The 19,142-nt window shown below is 36.9% G+C and overlaps 2 protein-coding genes across 4 annotated transcripts; both read left to right on the plus strand.

Annotated features, from left to right (window-relative positions):
- Nucleotides 1-15: 15 nt before the first annotated feature.
- LOC107919609 (putative F-box/FBD/LRR-repeat protein At4g03220) lies at nucleotides 16-2,203 on the plus strand. Of its 3 annotated transcripts, none has more exons than XM_041110213.1 (3): nucleotides 16-1,178; nucleotides 1,486-1,671; nucleotides 1,819-2,203. In XM_041110213.1, exons 1-3 carry the CDS (start codon nucleotides 114-116, stop codon nucleotides 2,116-2,118), a joined length of 1,551 nt encoding a protein of 516 aa, XP_040966147.1. In that variant the 5' UTR covers nucleotides 16-113; the 3' UTR covers nucleotides 2,119-2,203. The 3 variants fall into 3 exon arrangements, with proteins under 3 accessions (XP_040966147.1, XP_016704527.1, XP_040966149.1); XM_016849038.2 differs by having other exon boundaries at nucleotides 1,489-1,671; XM_041110215.1 differs by lacking the exon at nucleotides 1,486-1,671.
- Nucleotides 2,204-4,019: 1,816 nt separating this feature from the next.
- Nucleotides 4,020-8,007, plus strand: LOC107919425 (G-type lectin S-receptor-like serine/threonine-protein kinase At4g03230). Its single transcript, XM_041108582.1, has 8 exons — nucleotides 4,020-5,367; nucleotides 5,543-6,058; nucleotides 6,127-6,265; nucleotides 6,340-6,574; nucleotides 6,721-6,931; nucleotides 7,020-7,257; nucleotides 7,343-7,496; nucleotides 7,578-8,007. Exons 1-8 carry the CDS (start codon nucleotides 4,047-4,049, stop codon nucleotides 7,881-7,883), a joined length of 3,120 nt encoding a protein of 1,039 aa, XP_040964516.1. The 5' UTR covers nucleotides 4,020-4,046; the 3' UTR covers nucleotides 7,884-8,007.
- Nucleotides 8,008-19,142: the final 11,135 nt, after the last annotated feature.

A 19,142-nucleotide genomic window follows, 5' to 3' on the forward strand; every position in this document is an offset into this window, starting at 1 on the left:
CAAATGCTATTCTCGTTCCTCGTGACTTCACTCTTTTGAAAAATTCAAACCCTAACCTCTGCAATTTCGACCGATTTTCAGTGATTAGAAACAAAATTATTATCATAATTTTCATGGAAACCAGATCCGCAAAACGAAAGAAGTATTGGTTGGAAGGCGAGAATGGAATCGATAGAATTAGTGATCTCCCAGACGTTGTTCTTCATCAAATTCTTTTTCATTTACCCATCAAATCCATAGCGCAAACCAGCGTGTTATCGAAAAGATGGAGATCGTTGTGGATTTCATTCCCTGATCTTGACTTCACCTCTATTAATCCAATCGGTGTTGCTTCAACGAATGCTCCAAATACGAAGCCGAGTATAAAAAATAAAAGATTATTATTATGTCCGCATTCTTTTTCCGTTAAACGACTGGACTTCATTAGCCAGGTATTAGCTCTCCGCGACAAGCAATCCGATCTAAGGATCCTTCGTTTCCGTGCTCCTTTGAGCTTTTCACGTCTAAATGGCTTGATCCGTCTCGCCGTAAGGCAAAATGTGCAGGAATTAGACGTTGAAGTCGCCACCGACGATTACTTTAATTTCCCACGAAGTGTTCTCACCAGTGAATCATTGCGTGTCTTCAAGTTGCGATCTCGATACCCCGGTTTCCGTTTACTACCTCCGTCGGTCATGAAACGTGGTTTCCAATCCCTCCACACCTTATCTTTATCTCTCGTTATTTTATACGATCAGCCCACACTTTCCGATTTGTTTACGGATTCATCGTTTCCTCGGCTCAAGAAATTGAACCTCGATGCTTGTTTTGGGTTGAAACAGCTTAAGGTTAGTTGCTTGGCACTAGAGGAATTCACGCTTGAAAATTGCTTCCAATTACATGGATTGGATGTCTCGGGGGCTAAATTGAAGACATTGCAAGTTGCGAGCTGTTTCGATGCGTATTGTGATAAGAGTTGGGTGAAGATTAATGCACCGAGCTTGAGAGTCATGGTATGGGAATATAATGCCATCACCGAGAACAGCTCGTTGGAGAACTTGGTATCGGCTCATGAGGCTTCCATTGGTTTCTTTGTGCTTAATGAAGATTTCAGTGTGACGAAGATTCGGAGTGTGTCCAATCTTTTATCTGCTCTCTCCAGACTCCACACCTTAACGCTTGAAGGCCAATGCGTTGAGGTACATTTTTTTTACTTCTCAATTCATGCATTGCTTTACTGCCCTTTGCTGTTTGTAAAAGTCTTGCAAGGTGGAGAAAATAATATTAAGAAATTTGGAATTCAATTCAATTTAATTATAAAACACTAAAAATCTCGAATAAAAAAGATTTCTTGCACATTAATCATATTGATATTTGTCCCTAAAAGTCCTAATGGGATCCATGAATAATGAAATTTTGTCCTTAAAATCCCTTCAATTGCCCTTCTATTTTAATTTTTTTTATTTTTCTTTATTATCATTTTAAACATTAAATCACAAAATATAGCAGGTGTTGTCAAGCAGGAATTATATTGCAAATCTAATGCATCCATTCGACCAACTAAAATCCCTAGAGCTACAAACTGGCTTCAACAAACACAATCTCCCCGGATTAGCTTATCTCTTCAAGTGCTCTCCTGCATTACACACTCTAATTCTCAAGATCCTCAATGATTATAAGATTGAACGAAGAGTATGTACCCATATATATGTATATATATTTACATTTACATTATAAACGAAGAGAATGTACCCACAGTTCTTTTTTTTACATTATATATAAGTTGTCATGTTTAAATTTAATTTACTTGGTGATTGTTTTATTTGAACTTATTTTCAGAAATGGAACAAGGACTTGTGGGACATACCTAGCTCAGAAGAACAATTCTGGGAATCTCAAAGCCAGGCATTGAAGCCATTGCTTAACAACCTTAGTGTAGTGAAAATACATGGATTCTTAGAATGTGAGAATGAAGTTAGCCTAGCAAAGTTCTTGTTGAAGCATGGGAAAGCATTACAAGAGATGACATTTTTCTCCGGGCACTGCAACTATAGAGATTCCCTACGACGACAAAAGATTAGGTCACAAATGATGGGGTTTTCCAGGGCATCTTCTAATGCAAAGATTGAGTTTCTCTAAACTTCATTTGCAGAATATTTTTTAATGTAAATTTGCAACATCAATGGTGACAGTTTTTATGGTGACTTTCTCTAGATACAATTTTTATGGTGACTCTCTAGATACCAGGTTCCTTCCTTAATTACATTTGGTATTAAGTAACTGACACAGTTTCTCAGCTTTGGCAAGCTAAAGGGTATATAAGTCCTAAAATTTAAGGAAAAAAAAATACTTGAAATACACATTTAATTAATTAGTCTATAAATTCTCTGATTCAATTAATTAAACTCTTTAATTACTTTAATTACTTTAATTAATTCTCTCAAATTACTTTAATTAATTGTTGGTCAATTACAAATGGTCAAATCTCTGATTCAATTAAGTCTATAAACTCACTGATTCAATTAATTAAACTCTCTTGATTTCCTATTCAGTCCGCTCATTCATCCATTCCACCAATTATTCTTATCTTCATCTACCCAGTCAAGGAAATTTCCCTCCTTACTCCGTATACATATTATATATATAAATATATCTCTCAAGACATTACACTTATCACCATATCACACAATACGCCATTGATTACTTAGACAAATCATTTACTCTTGCATCCAGTGTACACACTTTCATGGTATCATTCATTATTCAGCATGCCCATTTACCCTTTTCTATACACAGCCACAATTCTAGATAACTCAGACACAAACCATTCAAACAAACATTATCAACGATCACCCAAGGGCAAAGTACAAAAACTCACATTGCTTTCTTAATCCTCGACAACATAGCTTGCCCAACACTAGAGACTCTTTTGTCATGTTAGTTAAGCATAACAACCATTTATCGGTTAACTTAAAGGTGTTCAAACATTAAAAACCTAGTGTCCATAATTATATAGAAACTTTAAAGATACTCTAGTTCTTCCTTCAATCCACGAGGATAGAGAGATAAGCGAGTTTATCAGTTTTCCAATTTTCTACTTCCAGACTTCAATTCATGCGACGGTTGCAACATGCAGAGCTTCCTTTAGCTACATCCTCTTCTTCTTCGGAGCGACCGAAGAAGACGATGCTATAGAGAGAAAAATTGGTAAACAGAATTGAGAAGAATTCTGTTTCCACGCACACCTATATATATACTCCATTGGCAAGGCCGCCACAGACCAATACAATCACTCATTCCTAATCATTTTGTCTCCCACTACGGAATTGGCTGGTTTGAAGCTAACTAAACCAAAATTAAAATCCAATTATTCTCAACCAGCCACTTAGGTTTCCAAATATCTCGGTAGAGTCTGCCAATTTCTGTTTGTATACAATCAACTCCTCAACTCTTCTTTAAATTTAGGTTTTTAGGAGAATCGGGTCGAACAAGAAAATATAAAAACGAGTCAAATTTAATGGAAAAAACTGACTTTTTTTAGTAAATTCAAAACCTATATAAAAATATGGTGTTATGGTGTTGGATTTCTCATTGAAAGCAAAATTCAAATAATCTATACTTACTAATATTTATGATTATTTATTGTTCAATTTAATTAGTGGAGAATTTATAAAAAAATCCTTTAACTTTACAAAGCATAAGATTTTGAGAGTAATTTTATTTTTTATATGAAATTTAGAAAAATATTTGTACGTGAACTCAAAACATCATATTTATAACTTTTTACTACTTCAACTAACATCATATTTAATTATTTATTACATAAAATTTTCATCAATCAACTACTTTTCGTCCGTATTTTATAGGTAAATATATAATTAAAATTCAATGACACAAGACATCAATTTTCGTGGGATTAAAAAAAGCGGACACCAGCTTTGACATTTCATACCATATATTTTATTAATTTTCCAGAACGCATGCATTAGGGAATAAGAATAAACTAGTACTCCACCCATCCCCTTTTAAGATTCCTGAATATTTACTTTATTTTTAATGAAGTTAACATGGACTTTACCAGCTGCCCACTCATTTTCCATAAAGAAGAAAGTTTCTTCTGTTTGGAGAAAATTTGTGTTCAAGAGAAGATGAGAACAAGTTGTCGGTGGTCAGTTCTTAACACCCTTTCTTCCATCTTATCTTGCTACACAATTTTCATACTGTTTTCTGCTCTTCAGGCCTGCTTTGCTAGGGATAATATTACTATTGAAAGCGGGCTTGCAGATGGACAAACTCTTGTTTCAGCTGGAAATAGATTTCAATTGGGGTTCTTTGGTCCATCAAGAGGCTCTAATGTGAAGAGATATGTGGGGATATGGTATGCTTCCAATTCACAGATAGTGGTTTGGGTTGCTAATAGAGACAATCCAATTTTAGATAGGACTGGAGTTTTATCTATTGCAAATGACCAACTGAAGTTATCCGATGAGAGAGGGAAAATTTACTGGTCCACACAGCGTGGAGCTAAGCGTTCGAAACTTGTGGCGAAGCTTAACGATACCGGTAACTTCATTCTACTCGATGAACGGTTGAGGGTCAATCTATGGGAAAGCTTTACTGAACCAACAGATACGTTTCTTTTCGGTATGAAGATGGACGCAAAGTTTTTATTAACTTCATGGAGCAGTGAAGAAGATCCATCATCAGGGAACTTCATATTTAAGCAAGATCAAGGAGTGGAGCAGCTTGTTGTAATGGAAAAGAGTACCATTCACTGGAAATCAAGTAGGCCAGATGCAGGTAAAATCATTAAATCGGATGAACTGCCTCCTACAATAGTCAACTTCTTGACTTTTAGCCAGAGTAACAACCCAAGAGTTTACCAAGATAAAAGAATGGTAATGACTTTCAATGGAAAATTACAGTATTGGGATTTCGATGCAGACATGAACAGTTGGTCCTCGATATGGTCGGAGCCAAACAATAATTGTAGTGTGTTCAATTTTTGTGGCAACTTTGGCACCTGTAATACCAACAGCGGGTTGCCATGCAAGTGCTTACCGGGTTTCCAACCTAAATTCATGGACAAATGGAAAGCCGGAGAGTTTTCGGACAGTTGCTCCAGAAACCATACATCATCATGTGGCAATTACTTCTTGAGCTTGAAAAGAATGAAAGCAGAAAATTCAGACTCATCGTACGAGGCCAAGGATGAAACAGATTGCAGAGGGGAGTGCCTCAAGAACTGTCAGTGCCAGGCTTATTCATTTGAAGGCCAGAGAGACTACACTACTTCATGCTTGATTTGGTCAGAGGATCTCAAAGATCTTCAGGAGGATGAAGACGATGGCTACGATCTCAACATACGGGTAGCATTGTCCGATATAGGTATTTTACTCCGTACAAATGAGCAAGAAAAAAACGCAAAAACTGTTGCTAGCTATTTATCTCTAGCCTGATGTTGAAATAGCAGCATTCAAAGAGTACTGTAAAGATTTCATAAGGCAATTTGCAGCAATATGAAGCAAAAGCTTGATTTAACTATATCTATTCTACTTTGCAGAAGCATCAACTAGAAATTGTGAGACTTGTGGCACAAACTCAGTACCTTATCCCCTAAGCACAGGGCCAAAATGTGGTGATCCAATGTACTTCAGTTTCCATTGTAATAACGATACCGGCAAATTAAGCTTCATGGCGCCTAATGGCCGATATAGTGTTGTTGCAGTCAATCCAGATACGAGAACATTTGTCATCCAAATGAAAGCCGAAGAGGCAAATAATTGCGCAGCTCTGCATGCTTCAGCAAGCAGAATTTTGCAGTTCAATCAATCATCACCATTCAATGTGACCAGCAGCTGCAGTGGTGAACTTGGCAACTTAACGTCGGATTCTACACTAGAAGGTACGGTTGAAGTAGAAATCAGTTGGAAGCCACCGCTAGAGCCAATGTGTTCTTCATCTGCGGACTGCAAAGATTGGCCACATTCGACTTGCAATGAAAACAAAAATGGACAAAGAAGGTGCCTTTGCAATTCCACCTATCATTGGGATGGCTTGGTTTTAAACTGTACTCGAGGTCAGTGCTAAATTTGATGTATAAAAGTATGGTATCTATAGCAATTACCATCTAACCTGTTCTTGCAGAAGCTGGACAGTTGGGAGAGTCTTCCGATAAAAGCAAGCCACTCGCTTTGATTCTAGGAATATCTTTGCCAATTGGGTCAGCCTTTTTGTGTGCTGCAGTTTCGATTTATGTGTGGAGAGAAAAGGTGGTAAAGAGGTGAGGTAAGTGTTTAACTTTAACGTAAAACAAACGATGCTTTTGGGATTTAAAAACGCAGTTAGCATTTAACAAAGCTTGCCCAAATGTATGTTTCTTTTGAATTCAGAAAAACAAAGACAAGCTGTTCTTCATATGTATGACACTGAGAAAGGGGTTAAAGAGTTAATAGACTTGACCCCATTCGAGGAAAAAGATCATGGGACGGGCATAGACGTGCCTTTCTTTGATTTTGAAAGCATGCGAGCTGCAACGAACAATTTCTCAGAAGAAAACAAACTTGGAAAAGGAGGGTTTGGGCCTGTTTACATGGTATTCACACTTCATTTATTCTTTACTGTTATGTTGCTCGGACTCCTATTTTTCATGAAGTATACATATCAAACACTCACACCCGAGTATAAGTAACTTAGCTTTGATGGTTTTATCATCTTAAAAGGGCTATGAAATGATCACAGGGTAAATTTCCAGGTGGTGAAGAAGTTGCTGTAAAGAGGCTCTCCAGTGTTTCAGGACAGGGCTTGGAGGAATTTAAGAATGAGGTGGTGTTGATTGCTAAACTTCAACATAGGAACCTTGTGAGACTTTTGGGATATTGCATTAGAGGAGAGGAAAAGATTCTTCTCTATGAATATATGCCCAACAAAAGCTTAGACTCTTTGTTATTTGGTAATTAGCCGCTCAAACCTCAACTGTTATCTTTTTTAGTTTATAGGGTGAATGATGGGTTATAGTGTTTGATGAAAAACTTTTAAAGGTGAATCATCAAGTCAGCAATTGGACTGGGCGACACGCTTCAACATCATTTTGGGAATTGCCAGAGGATTGCTTTATCTTCACCAAGATTCCAGGTTGAGAATCATTCACAGGGATTTGAAAACTAGTAACATACTGCTGGATGCAGAGATGAATCCGAAAATATCCGATTTCGGTCTTGCGAGGATGATCCAAGGAAAACAGACCGAAGCAAACACGCTTAGAGTAATTGGCACATAGTAAGTTAACTGCAGAATTTCATGTTTAAAGCAACCAAGATATGTATATATTTCTAACCATAATAATGAGCGTTGTAAAATGCAGTGGATATATGGCGCCAGAATATGCATTAGATGGACTTTTCTCAGTAAAATCCGATGTTTTTAGCTTTGGTATAGTGGTGCTTGAGATCATTAGTGGAAAAAGGAACATGAGATTCTATCAAGTGAAAGATGATGCCCCAAGCCTAGTAGGTTATGTAAGTAGAGATGATTTTAAGATTGGTTTCCTTCTCCATATGGCATTGCCAAGTATTGCAATTTTGAATATTTGGTTGCAGGGATGGAGACTGTGGCAAGAAGGCAAGGCATTGGATTTAATGAACGAGAGAGCAGGGTCAAATTGCAATGAAAGTGAGTTCATTAGATGCGTACATGTTGGGCTGTTATGCATACAGGAAGATCCCAGTGAGCGACCCACAATGGGTGATATTGTTTTAATGCTTAGTGGTACCCAAAGTTCAAAGCTTCCCATACCTAAACAGCCAGCCTACGTTATTAGGAGACCCCTTTCTGCCACAGCTTCTTTGTATAGTAATGCAGAAACTAATACTGAAATCACTTCTTCTATTGAAGAAGGTCGATAGTGAAAGCGCTCGTCATCATTGTTTTTTTGTTTTTCATATGCCGCACCAAGGGGCAGACATAGGCCTCCCCAAATGTCAAAATTGTTTTATAATCTTTTTGAAAATTGTAAGATAATAACTTTATATAATGATAAAATTTATCTTAGAAAATTTTGTTCAAAATGTTTTCTACTTCCATCCCTACCTTTACTGTGCAAAAAATTGGGATTTTGTACATTTGTAAAGTGAAACAATACAATAAGGCCTAAACCTAAGATCAACAAATAGAAAGAGCAACAATACAATAAGGGATAAAGGCATAAAGCTTGAAATCAAAGACCCAAACCAAACCAAACCAAACTAAAATGAAAACAAATCTATTTGCAAACCGATCCAGCACAGTTTGCCAAAATAAAGCAAGGGAACTGTTACCTAAACAAAATTGAAGGCTTAAAAAACAGGAGGAGCCACTCATACCAATGCGATGGTTCGACCGAAAGCCAAGCCCAAACATTGGAGACAGCAACACTCTTGCTCGGACAAAGACAATAGCTTGCCAAGGAGCACAAGTGAAACCTGAAAAAAAAAAGATAGCAAAGAAACAAGGAAACGAAGCTGTCGAAGGCATTACAAACAAAAGCTGGACACCTCTACTTTCGTCTGCCATAGACCAAGCCACTAAACAAAACCATTGTTGGTGAGGGTGAAGCTGGAAATGTCCCAATTTGCGTTTGTTATAATATTAATATTGCATTTGTTATTATAACAAGAAATAAAACAAGGCAGTAATGTGAAATAAACAAACAAATAAAGAACTTTATGATATTAAGTTGTTAACACACTTGGTATCTAATATTAGTTTATATTTTCTAATGATTTACGTACCAGGTTTGTTCCTATTTTTTAGTGATTTTTCAGTTGTAATTCAGCCTATATAAATGTTTCATTATTCATTCAATAAAGTGCATCAGAATTCATATTATTAAAGTATTTCAAACTTTTATTTCCTCCTTTCCATCTGTTTAATTCAACATTGGTATCAGAGCAGTATATTTAACAACATTAGGGACGCATCCTTCACCGATCATAATATCCCAGAGCTCGAAAGCCTCCTTAAGATTTTCCACTTTACTGTTTGCATCTATCATGCTTGTGTATATCACATTGTCAAGGCTCAATCCTTGATCATCCATCTCCTTTAGGAGCACAAGTAACCTTATTGTATCATGTTGTTTTAGAGTTCCATCAATAAGTATGCCATCACACACGAGATATCAATGCCTCGTGCAACCATCTCACAACAAGCCCTTAATGCATCCTCTATTTTCCCTTCTTTGCAATAACCATGTAATAGTGCACTACAACACATCTCATTCAACTTACGGTGATCTCTATGAAAACCATCCAGGAACTCTTTGGCTTCCGACACTCTACCAATAGAACAAAGACCACTTATTAAAGATCTATAAATATACGTATCAGGCACAAGACCTTTGTCCACCATTTCGCCGAACAATTCAAAGGCTTTTAACATGTTACCGTCCTTGCAGTATCCCTCAATTAGGACATTATATGTCACCTCATTTGGCATAATGTTTCTCTCTACCATTTGACCAAATAATCTAACTGCCTCCACCATCATATTTGCTCGACAAAGACTGGATATAAGAGCAGTATATGTATAATTGTTCGGAGTAACTGCCTTCCCTGTCATCTAATGATATAGCCTAAACGCCTTATGCAATTTTCCTTCATTGCAATTGTTGGGAAGAAACCGAACAATCGAAACAAAGCGAAAGCACAACCGGTGTTCTTTCTCTCCTTATAACTCCTGTCAAAAATTATGGCAAGCACAATAGCACAAGATATGTTCTCTAGCAACCTTAATCAACCACAAATCAACTAATGCAACCACAACAAAAATAAATAGAGACACAGATATTTTACGTGGAAAACCCCTTTAAATCAAGGGTAAAAAACCACGGGACTTTAGAGTCCGATAAAGAGCTCTACTATCATCAAATGTTCGACTACAAGATCACAATATCAAGCCTACAACAAGCATTCAACTCCGACAAGGCTAACAATATGTAATCTTTAGCAAAGAGAGAAAAATGAGAGAACATCACCAAAAACGTAGCTGCTGAAAAATGGGTATTTCCGACGCTACAAGACTCGGATGAAAAATCCGACCGTACAAAGTCAAGAACACCTTATCACCTAGCTGCTGTCCAAAAATCAGCTCAATCGAACCACGGATGGACCTTCGATCGAAGAGTTGATCACTGCTGCACCAAGCTTGAAAAACTGAAATTTTCTTCTCTCTTTCTCTCTGTTTTAATTTGAGATATTTTTTTTTTGCTCTCCTGCTAAAATTTTTGCCCAACACCCGTTAAAAAAAACCCCAAAGTGGCTTTTTGACAAAACCAAAGAAGGGACAAAACATTATAGCATAAAATATGGGTTTCCCACATAGTGGGACCCATACCCAACAAATCTCCCCCTCCAACTATGTGGGGAATGCCTCCATACCTGAGGTCAAACAACATGCTTCAAACTTTCCTCTTGGTAAGGCCTTCGTCAACATATCAGCACCATTATCATTAGTGTGTATCTTCTCAAGCTCTAACAGCTTAGCTTCAAGAACATCTCGTATCCAATGGTACCTCACATCAATATGCTTAGATCTAGCATGAAAAGTTGAGTTCTTACCAAGATGAATAGCACTCTGGCTATCACAGTACAGGACATACTTCTCCTGAGTAAAACCAAGCTCATGCATAAACTTCTTCATCCAAAGCATCTCCTTACACGCTTCGGTTGCTGCAATGAACTCTGATTCGGTGGTGGACAATGCAACACACTTTTGCAGTCTCGATTGCCATGCCACAGCTCCCCCTGCATAAGTGATTAAGTAACCTGAAGTAGATCTCCTCGAGTCAATGTCTCCGGCCATGTCTGAATCTGTATACCCAACAAGAACAGGTTTCTCATTGCCGAAACAAAGTTTCATGTTGGAAGTGCCACGAAGATATCTCATAATCCACTTCACTGCATTCCAATGCTCTCTGCCTGGATTAGAAAGAAACCGACTAACTGTACCAACGGCATAAGCCAAGTCTGGTCTCGTGCAAACCATTGCGTACATCAAACTACCCACGGCTGAAGAGTAAGGAATTTTCTGCATCTCTTCCTTCTCCTTTTCTGTGGAAGGACTATGCTTAACACTCAATCTAAAGTGCATAGCAAAGGGAGTATTCACCGCTTTAGCTTTGTCCATACTAAACCTTTGAAGTACTTTCTCAATGTACCTCTCTTGTGATAACCATAATTTCTTGGCCTTTCTATCACGTGTCAGTCTTATGCCAAGAATTTGCTTTGCTGGCCCCAAATCCTTCATTGCAAAGGATTTACTCAACTCTTGTTTCAACTTCTCAATTCTAGAAGCATTCTGACCAACAATAAGCATATCATCAACATAGAGCAAAAGAATAATAAAATCATCACCAGAGAATCTCTTAACAAACACACAATGATCAGAAGTAGTCTTCTTGTAGCCTTGCTCCCCCATAACAGACTCAAACTTCTTGTACCATTGCCTTGGAGCTTGCTTCAAACCATACAAGCTCTTCTTCAATCTGCACACATAGTCCTCTTTCCCTTGTGCAACAAAACCCTCTGGCTGCTCCATGTAAAGCTCTTCTTCCAAGTCACCATGAAGAAAAGCAGTTTTCACATCCATTTGTTCAACCTCTAGGTCATAACAAGCTACCAAACTCAGTATAGTTCTGATAGAGGACATCTTCACAACCGGAGAAAATATTTCTTCAAAATCAACCCCCTTTTTCTGAGTATAACCCTTGACGACCAATCTAGCTTTGTATCGTGGAGATGAAGACTTCTCTTCTTGCTTCAACCTGTAAACCCACCGATTCTTCAAAGCTCTTTTGCCCTTAGGCAGTTTCACCAATTCAAAAGTATGGTTCTCATGCAAGGATTGAAGTTCGTCTTTCATCGCTTCAACCCACTGATCTTTGCATTCACTCTCCATAGCCTCTTCATAACATTCAGGTTCTCCCCCGTCAGTCAAAAGAACATATTCATCAGGAGAATACCTGACAGAAGATCGTCGATCTCTGGAAGACCTTCGAAGTGGAACTGCTGGTGGAGCTATAGGTGCTTGTTGTTGATCATTCACAACATCATCCATGGGAGTATCAAAGTCACCTATAGTCTGATGGTCACCACTAACATCACCATGCACATCATCCTGGATAGGATCTGGTGAAGAGTCTAGGGGAACCGGATTCACATCGATCAAGTCACCACTACCTTGTGAATCCACTTTCTCCGTCTTATCAATGTCATCAATGGTCTGATCCTCAATGAAGACAACATCTCTGCTTCTCACGAGTTTCTTCTGAACTGGATCATAGAGTCTATAACCAAACTCACCATCTAGACCATAACCAATAAAAATGCATTGTCGAGCCTTGGCATCCAACTTGGATCTTTCATCCTTTGGAACATGAACAAATGCTTTACAACCGAACACACGTAGGTGATCATATGACACGTCTTTACCAAACCAAACTCTATCTGGCACATCACCTTTCAAAGGAACACTAGGAGACAGATTTATCACATGTGTCACTGTATTCAAAGCTTCAGCCCAAAACGATCTTGGTAACTTTGCATCTGACAACAAACATCTGACTCTCTCAATCAATGTTCGGTTCATTCTTTCAGCTAACCCATTTAACTGTGGAGTCTTTGGTGGTGTTCTCTGATGTCTGATTCCCTGTCGCAGACAATACTCATGAAACGACCCTGTGTACTCGCCACCATTATCAGTACGAATGCACTTCAACTTCTTCCCAGTTTCCCTTTCAACTGATGCTTGAAACTGTTTAAACACCTCAAAGACTTGATTTTTAGACTTTAAAGTGTAAACCCATAGCTTTCTTGAACAATCATCAATGAAAGTCACAAAGTAAAGTGCACCACCATGTGATCTTACTTTTATCGGACCACAAACATCTGAATGGACCAACTCTAGCAACTCTGATTTCCTATGAGGAGGATGGCTTCTAAATGAAACTCTATTCTGCTTTCCTGCTAGACAATGAGCACAATTCTTCAGTGTAGCATTCTTTAAACCCGAAAGTTGATTCTTCTTCGCTAAACAGCTAAGCCCCTTCTCACTCATGTGACTGAGTCGTTTATGCCACAACTCAGTTGAGTTGTCATTCAGTGTCACATTCACCGTCTCTCGAGAAGTCAAAGCTTGCATCAAGTACAAATTTGAGCTCTTCTTTCCTCGAGCCACAACCAAGGAGCCTTTAGTCAGCTTCCACTGCCCTTCACTGAAAGTGTTACAGAATCCCTCATCATCAAGTTTTCCTGCAGAAATCAAATTCAAACGGACATCCGGTGCATGTCTGACATCCTTGAGAGTTAACTTTGTTCCATTGTTACTTACCAAGCTAACATCTCCCATACCAATAACCGAAACCAAACCATCATTACCCATCTTCAATACCCCAAAATCACCAGGAGTATAAGATGTGAAGAATTCCTTCCTCGACGTGACATGAAGTGATGCACCAGTATCAATCACCCAACTAGTCTCGTCGCATGCTAGGTTGACCAAATTCTGATCACAAATAACTAACAAATCTTCACGAGTAACAGTAGCAACACGCTCGGATTTTTCATCGTCATTCCGGTCGTGTTTATCACCACCACCTTTGTTTTCTTTCTTCCACTTGAAGCAATATTTCTTGATATGACCTTTCTTACCACAATGATGACACTCAAGATTCTTGTATCTCGATCTTGACTTGCTTCGGCTTTTATCTCTACCCTTTCCATCTTTGTCTCTGTTTCTCCCCCTGTTCTCGATAACCAACACCTCGGACTGTGATGTAGAACCCTGAGATCTTCTTCTAACCTCTTCATTCAACACACCACTCTTAGCCAAATCCAAAGTAATAATACCCTGTGGGGCAGAATTAATGAGTGAGACTCGAAAGGTCTCCCAAGAGTCTGGTAGAGTAGCAAGCAACCAAAGTCCTAAAATCTCGTCATCAAATTTGACACCCATACCAAGCAACTGATTCATCATACTCTGAAATTCACTAACATGGTCAGCTATAGACATTCCTTCTTTATATTTCAGCGCCATCATTTTCTTCAGCAAAAATAACTTGTTATTGCCCGACCTCGAAGCATACAAGCTTTCAAGCTTCTCCCACAATGTTCGAGCATGTGTCTCCTGATCAATGTGATTGTAAACATTTTCTTCAACAAATTGCCGAATAAAGCCACACACTTGTTGATGCTCAAATTCCCATTCTTCATCACTTTTCGAATCGGGTTTTTGAGTAGTAAAGACCGGAAGATGCAAAGCCTTCACAAACAACAAGTCCTTCATTTTATTCCGCCAAAGTTGATAATTTGTGCCATTCAACATAATCATCTTGCTCGTATTAATTTCCATAATTATCTGACACAATAACCAAGCTCTGGTACCAGTTTGTTGGGAAGAAACCGAACAACCGAAACAAAGCGAAAGCACAACCGGTGTTCTTTCTCTCCTTATAACTCCTGTCAAAAATTATGGCAAGCACAATAGCACAAGATATGTTCTCTAGCAACCTTAATCAACCACAAATCAACTAATGCAACCACAACAAAAATAAATAGAGACACCGATATTTTTACGTGGAAAACCCCTTTAAATCAAGGGTAAAAAACCACGGGACTTTAGAGTCCGATAAAGAGCTCTACTATCATCAAATGTTCGACTACAAGATCACAATATCAAGCCTACAACAAGCATTCAACTCCGACAAGGCTAACAATATGTAATCTTTAGCAAAAGAGAGAAAAATGAGAGAACATCACCAAAAACGTAGCTGCTAAAAAATGGGTATTTCCGACGCTACAAGACTCGGATGAAAAATCCGACCGTACAAAGTCAAGAACACCTTATCACCTAGCTGCTGTCCAAAAATCAGCTCAATCGAACCACGGATGGACCTTCGACCGAAGAGTTGATCACTGCTGCACCAAGCTTGAAAAACTGAAATTTTCTTCTCTCTTTCTCTCTGTTTTAATTTGAGATATTTTTTTTTTTGCTCTCCTGCTAAAATTTTTGCCCAACACCCGTTAAAAAAAACCCCAAAGTGGCTTTTTGACAAAACCAAAGAAGGGACAAAACATTATAGCATAAAATATGGGTTTCCCACATAGTGGGACCCATACCCAACAGCAATATCCACTCAACAACGATGTGTAAGTAATCACAGTTGGCTGCAATCTGTTGTTAATCATCTTATCGAAAAAAGACTCTGCTAAACACAAATTCCCTAACTTGCAGTACCCACTGATCAAAGAATTATAGGGATAGATGGGAACTTTCTGATCTTCCTGAAGGGCACAAAAAGATCACTGTAAAATGGGTCTATAAAACGAAATTGAAGGAGAATGGGGACATCGACAAGTATAAAGCACGGTTGGTGGCAAAGGGTTACAAACAAGAATTTGGTGTTGATTACAAAGAAGTCTTTGCTCCTGTTGCAAGGCTTGATACAATTAGAATTGTGATTGCACTAGCTGCTCAAAACTCATGGCCCATGTACCAATTAGATGTGTAGTTGACCTTTTTTCATGGAGACTTACAAGAACAGGCATTTATTGAACAACCTCCTGGCTATGTTAAATTTGGTGATGAGCACAATGTTTATAAATTGAAAAAGTCTTTATACAGACTAAAACAAGCACCTAGAGCTTGGTATAGTCGTATTGATGCTTACTTTCAAAGGGAAGGTTTTCAAAAATGTCCATATGAGTATACTCTATATACAAAGTGTGCATATGGGGGGAAATGTTTATAGTATGCTTATATGTTGATGATTTAATTTATATGGAAAATGATAGAGCCATGTTTGAAGATTTTAAAAGGTCAATGATGACTGAGTTTGATATGTATGATCTTGGAAAGTTGCATTATTTTCTTGGCATAGAAATAGTACAATCTGTTGATGGAATATTTATTTCGCAAAGGAAGTGTGTTCAAGAAATTTTAGACAGGTTTTAAATGAGTAATTGCAATCACGTCAACACACCTTCAGATGTTGGATTGAAGCTTACAAAGAATCTTGAAGGAAAGAAGATTGATGGTACTCTCTTCAAGCAAATTATAGGGAGTTTGATGTATGTGACAGCAACAAGGCCAGATATCATGTATGCAGTTAGCATTATTAGCAGATACATGGAGAACCCAAAATAATTACATTTTCTAGCTGCAAAGAGGATCTTTCGATACTTTAAAGGTACTTCTGATTTTGGGTTGTTCTACAAAAAGAGAGAAAAGTCAAGCTTGATTGGGTTCACTGACAGCGATTATGCTGGAAATTTAGATGACCGGAAGAGTACTTTAGGTTATGTCTTTATGATGGGTTCGAGTGCAGTCTCATGGTCATAAAAAAAAAACCAATTGTCACCTTATCAACAACTGAAGTTGAATTTGTAGTTGCTACTTCATGTGCTTCTCAAGCCATTTGGCTAAGAAATATTCTTGCTGGATTGCAGTTCAAACAACAAGGAGCAACAACAGTTTATTGCGACAACAATTCAACCATAAAGTTGTCCAAAAATCCAGTACTACATGGTAGAAGTAAACACATTGACGTGAAGTTTCATTTCCTAAGAGACCTCACAAAAGATGGGGTAATTGACTTCATTTATTGCAGAAGTGAAGATCGGGTTGCTGATGTATTTACCAATCCCCTCAAATTGGCATCATTTGTAAAGTTCAGAAAAATGCTTGGTGTTTGCACTTTGATCGAACTGATCACTTATAGTATCAGTTTAAGGGAGGGCATGTTAGAGTTAAATTTGTTAGTTTACTGGTTTGAATAAAGTTATTGATTCAGTCAAAACTTATTGTTGCTAGACTTTAGGAGTATCATATTAGTTGATATTTTCTAGTGATTATGAATCAAGTTTGTTCCTATTTTCAGTGATTTTTCAGTTGTAATTCAGCCTATATAAAGGTTTCATTATTCATTCAATCAAGTGCATCAGAATTCATATTATCAGAGTATTTCAAACTTCCATTTCCTCCTTCTATCCATCTGGTTAGTTCAACATCTAATAATCCATCTCTATGAAGCCATGGTCCATGCTCCAAAACCCAATCTCTAACTTCTAAATTTGCAAATTGGACAATATAAAGATTCTCTGCTACCATCTTAACCCTTTAAACAAATTATACTCAATGAATGCTGTGTTTTAAAATTCAATCGCATATGTTGAATATAGGTATAAATTAGCTTACATGGGTTGAGTATTGATGATACAATTTCGTACATTTGAAAGCCAATTTTTCTTGTCACGGGCTCTTCCTTCCTCGAAGAAGAATCATCATTCGCTTGCCTAAACCTTTAATAAAAAAATTGAATGTTATTACGTCTTCACATAAGCTTCGATAGTACTTCCTCAATTATGGGAAATGTGAAAGCATTCGATTCTGACTTTAATATTTATACATCAAGTGCTGCTTTGGGAATTATTATGTTACTTACATGGCAAGTTATAGGTTTTATGTTATGAGTGTGTTTATACCTGGACAGCGCTCAAATACATGGACTAGGACTACCAAATTTTGTTTCAAACCTAGTGGCCTGCTTAGTTCCTTCTCGGGAAAGAAAATAGAATAAGGAAAGGAATATGAAGGGATGCTCAAAGGAAAGTTGGGTATGGATAAGGAAAGACAAGCTCTCCATAACCTTTATATTTTATATTCCAATTTTAAATTTATGTTCATACATCTACTGTTTTATATATATATATATATATTCTCTCTTCATCTCTATTTGACGAAAATAAAGAATATTAAATTGTTCACATGCATTCTTGATGTGCTAAGGAATTGGATATTTTTAGTGGAACTAAGTATTTGTTGTTGTTTTACTCACTCAACTTTGAAATTTTTTAGTTTAGATTCTCAAAATTTTGTATTCATTCTTATTTTAATCACTCGTTGTTAAATTGATAATAGAAATAGTGACATAATATTTTTTAATTGGTATAATAACATATTTAGCCCGTAATACTTGCATATTCTATCAAGTTGATCCTAATTCTAAATAATTCAATAATTTAACTCTTCACATTTACAAATTCTATTAATTTGATCCTCAAAGTTCCTAACTGAAGCTTTCAGCTTTTAGATTTGAGACATTCCACATCTATAAATTTGTAAAACCCCAAAAAGAAAAAAAACTTAATAAAATCTAGCAATAGGTACTAATTAATTTAATAAAATCCAGAATAATTAACATCAAAGTTGCAATTCTTCTTTATGAATGATCTGGTAGACAAAATAAAATCAATTAATAACCAAAAATTCTATTTTTTTTAGTTCTTCTAGCAGCAAAGAACCTATTTTTGAGGTAAGGATTAAATTGGGTAACCGTTAAATACAAGAAAAAGTAGAAATTTAAATGACCCAGAAACTAAAATTCATGTATAGTTCAATTCTCAATAAAACTCGTAAAGTATGTTATATTTGCACGGTTGGAGAAGTTCTTTTTTTTTTCTTTTTGGGGTTTTAGAATGCCTTTGTTGTCAAAGCTTTCTGAAAGCTTTGGCTAGAAAGTGTAAGGATCAAATTGATAGAATTTATAAATGCGAAGAGTTAAATTTATTAAATTATTTAGAATTAGGACCAAATTGAATAAATGTGTAAGTAGTGATGACTAAATGCGTTATTATACTAGTTAGTCAGGAAAGCAGAAATAATTGAGTAACCATTTACCCTATTATTACAAAGGCAATTTGCAAGGAAAAAAGAAAGATTCTCATGATTTTTGATACATTGTCCAAAAGAAAGATCTCGCAAATTATTCAGAAGAAGAAAGTCCTTAAATTGCCCATGAAATTTCACAAAACACCCAATTTTGTCAAGGAAAGGAAGCCACCGACTGCTAAATTTATTTGGTCTGCAATAGCAATAATTTTACATGATAAGTTGTAACCAAATTATTTTTTAGCTTCTCCTGTTGAATCTTACTATTCAACCTCATAATTTTTTACAATTATTTTTTTAATATTTAAATTCAATTTTTTATAAGATATTTTCTTAATTAAACAAAATAATCGCATAACATACAACAATTTCAAAAATAGAATCAAGTGGTAGTGATGGATTATCACTGTTCATCAAATCAAGTTTTGGTTTAATAGTAAAGGTGACGTTTTAGATACTCC

Source organism: Gossypium hirsutum, chromosome D13 (genome assembly GCF_007990345.1).
Source record: "Gossypium hirsutum isolate 1008001.06 chromosome D13, Gossypium_hirsutum_v2.1, whole genome shotgun sequence".
Taxonomy (NCBI): Eukaryota; Viridiplantae; Streptophyta; class Magnoliopsida; order Malvales; family Malvaceae; genus Gossypium; species Gossypium hirsutum.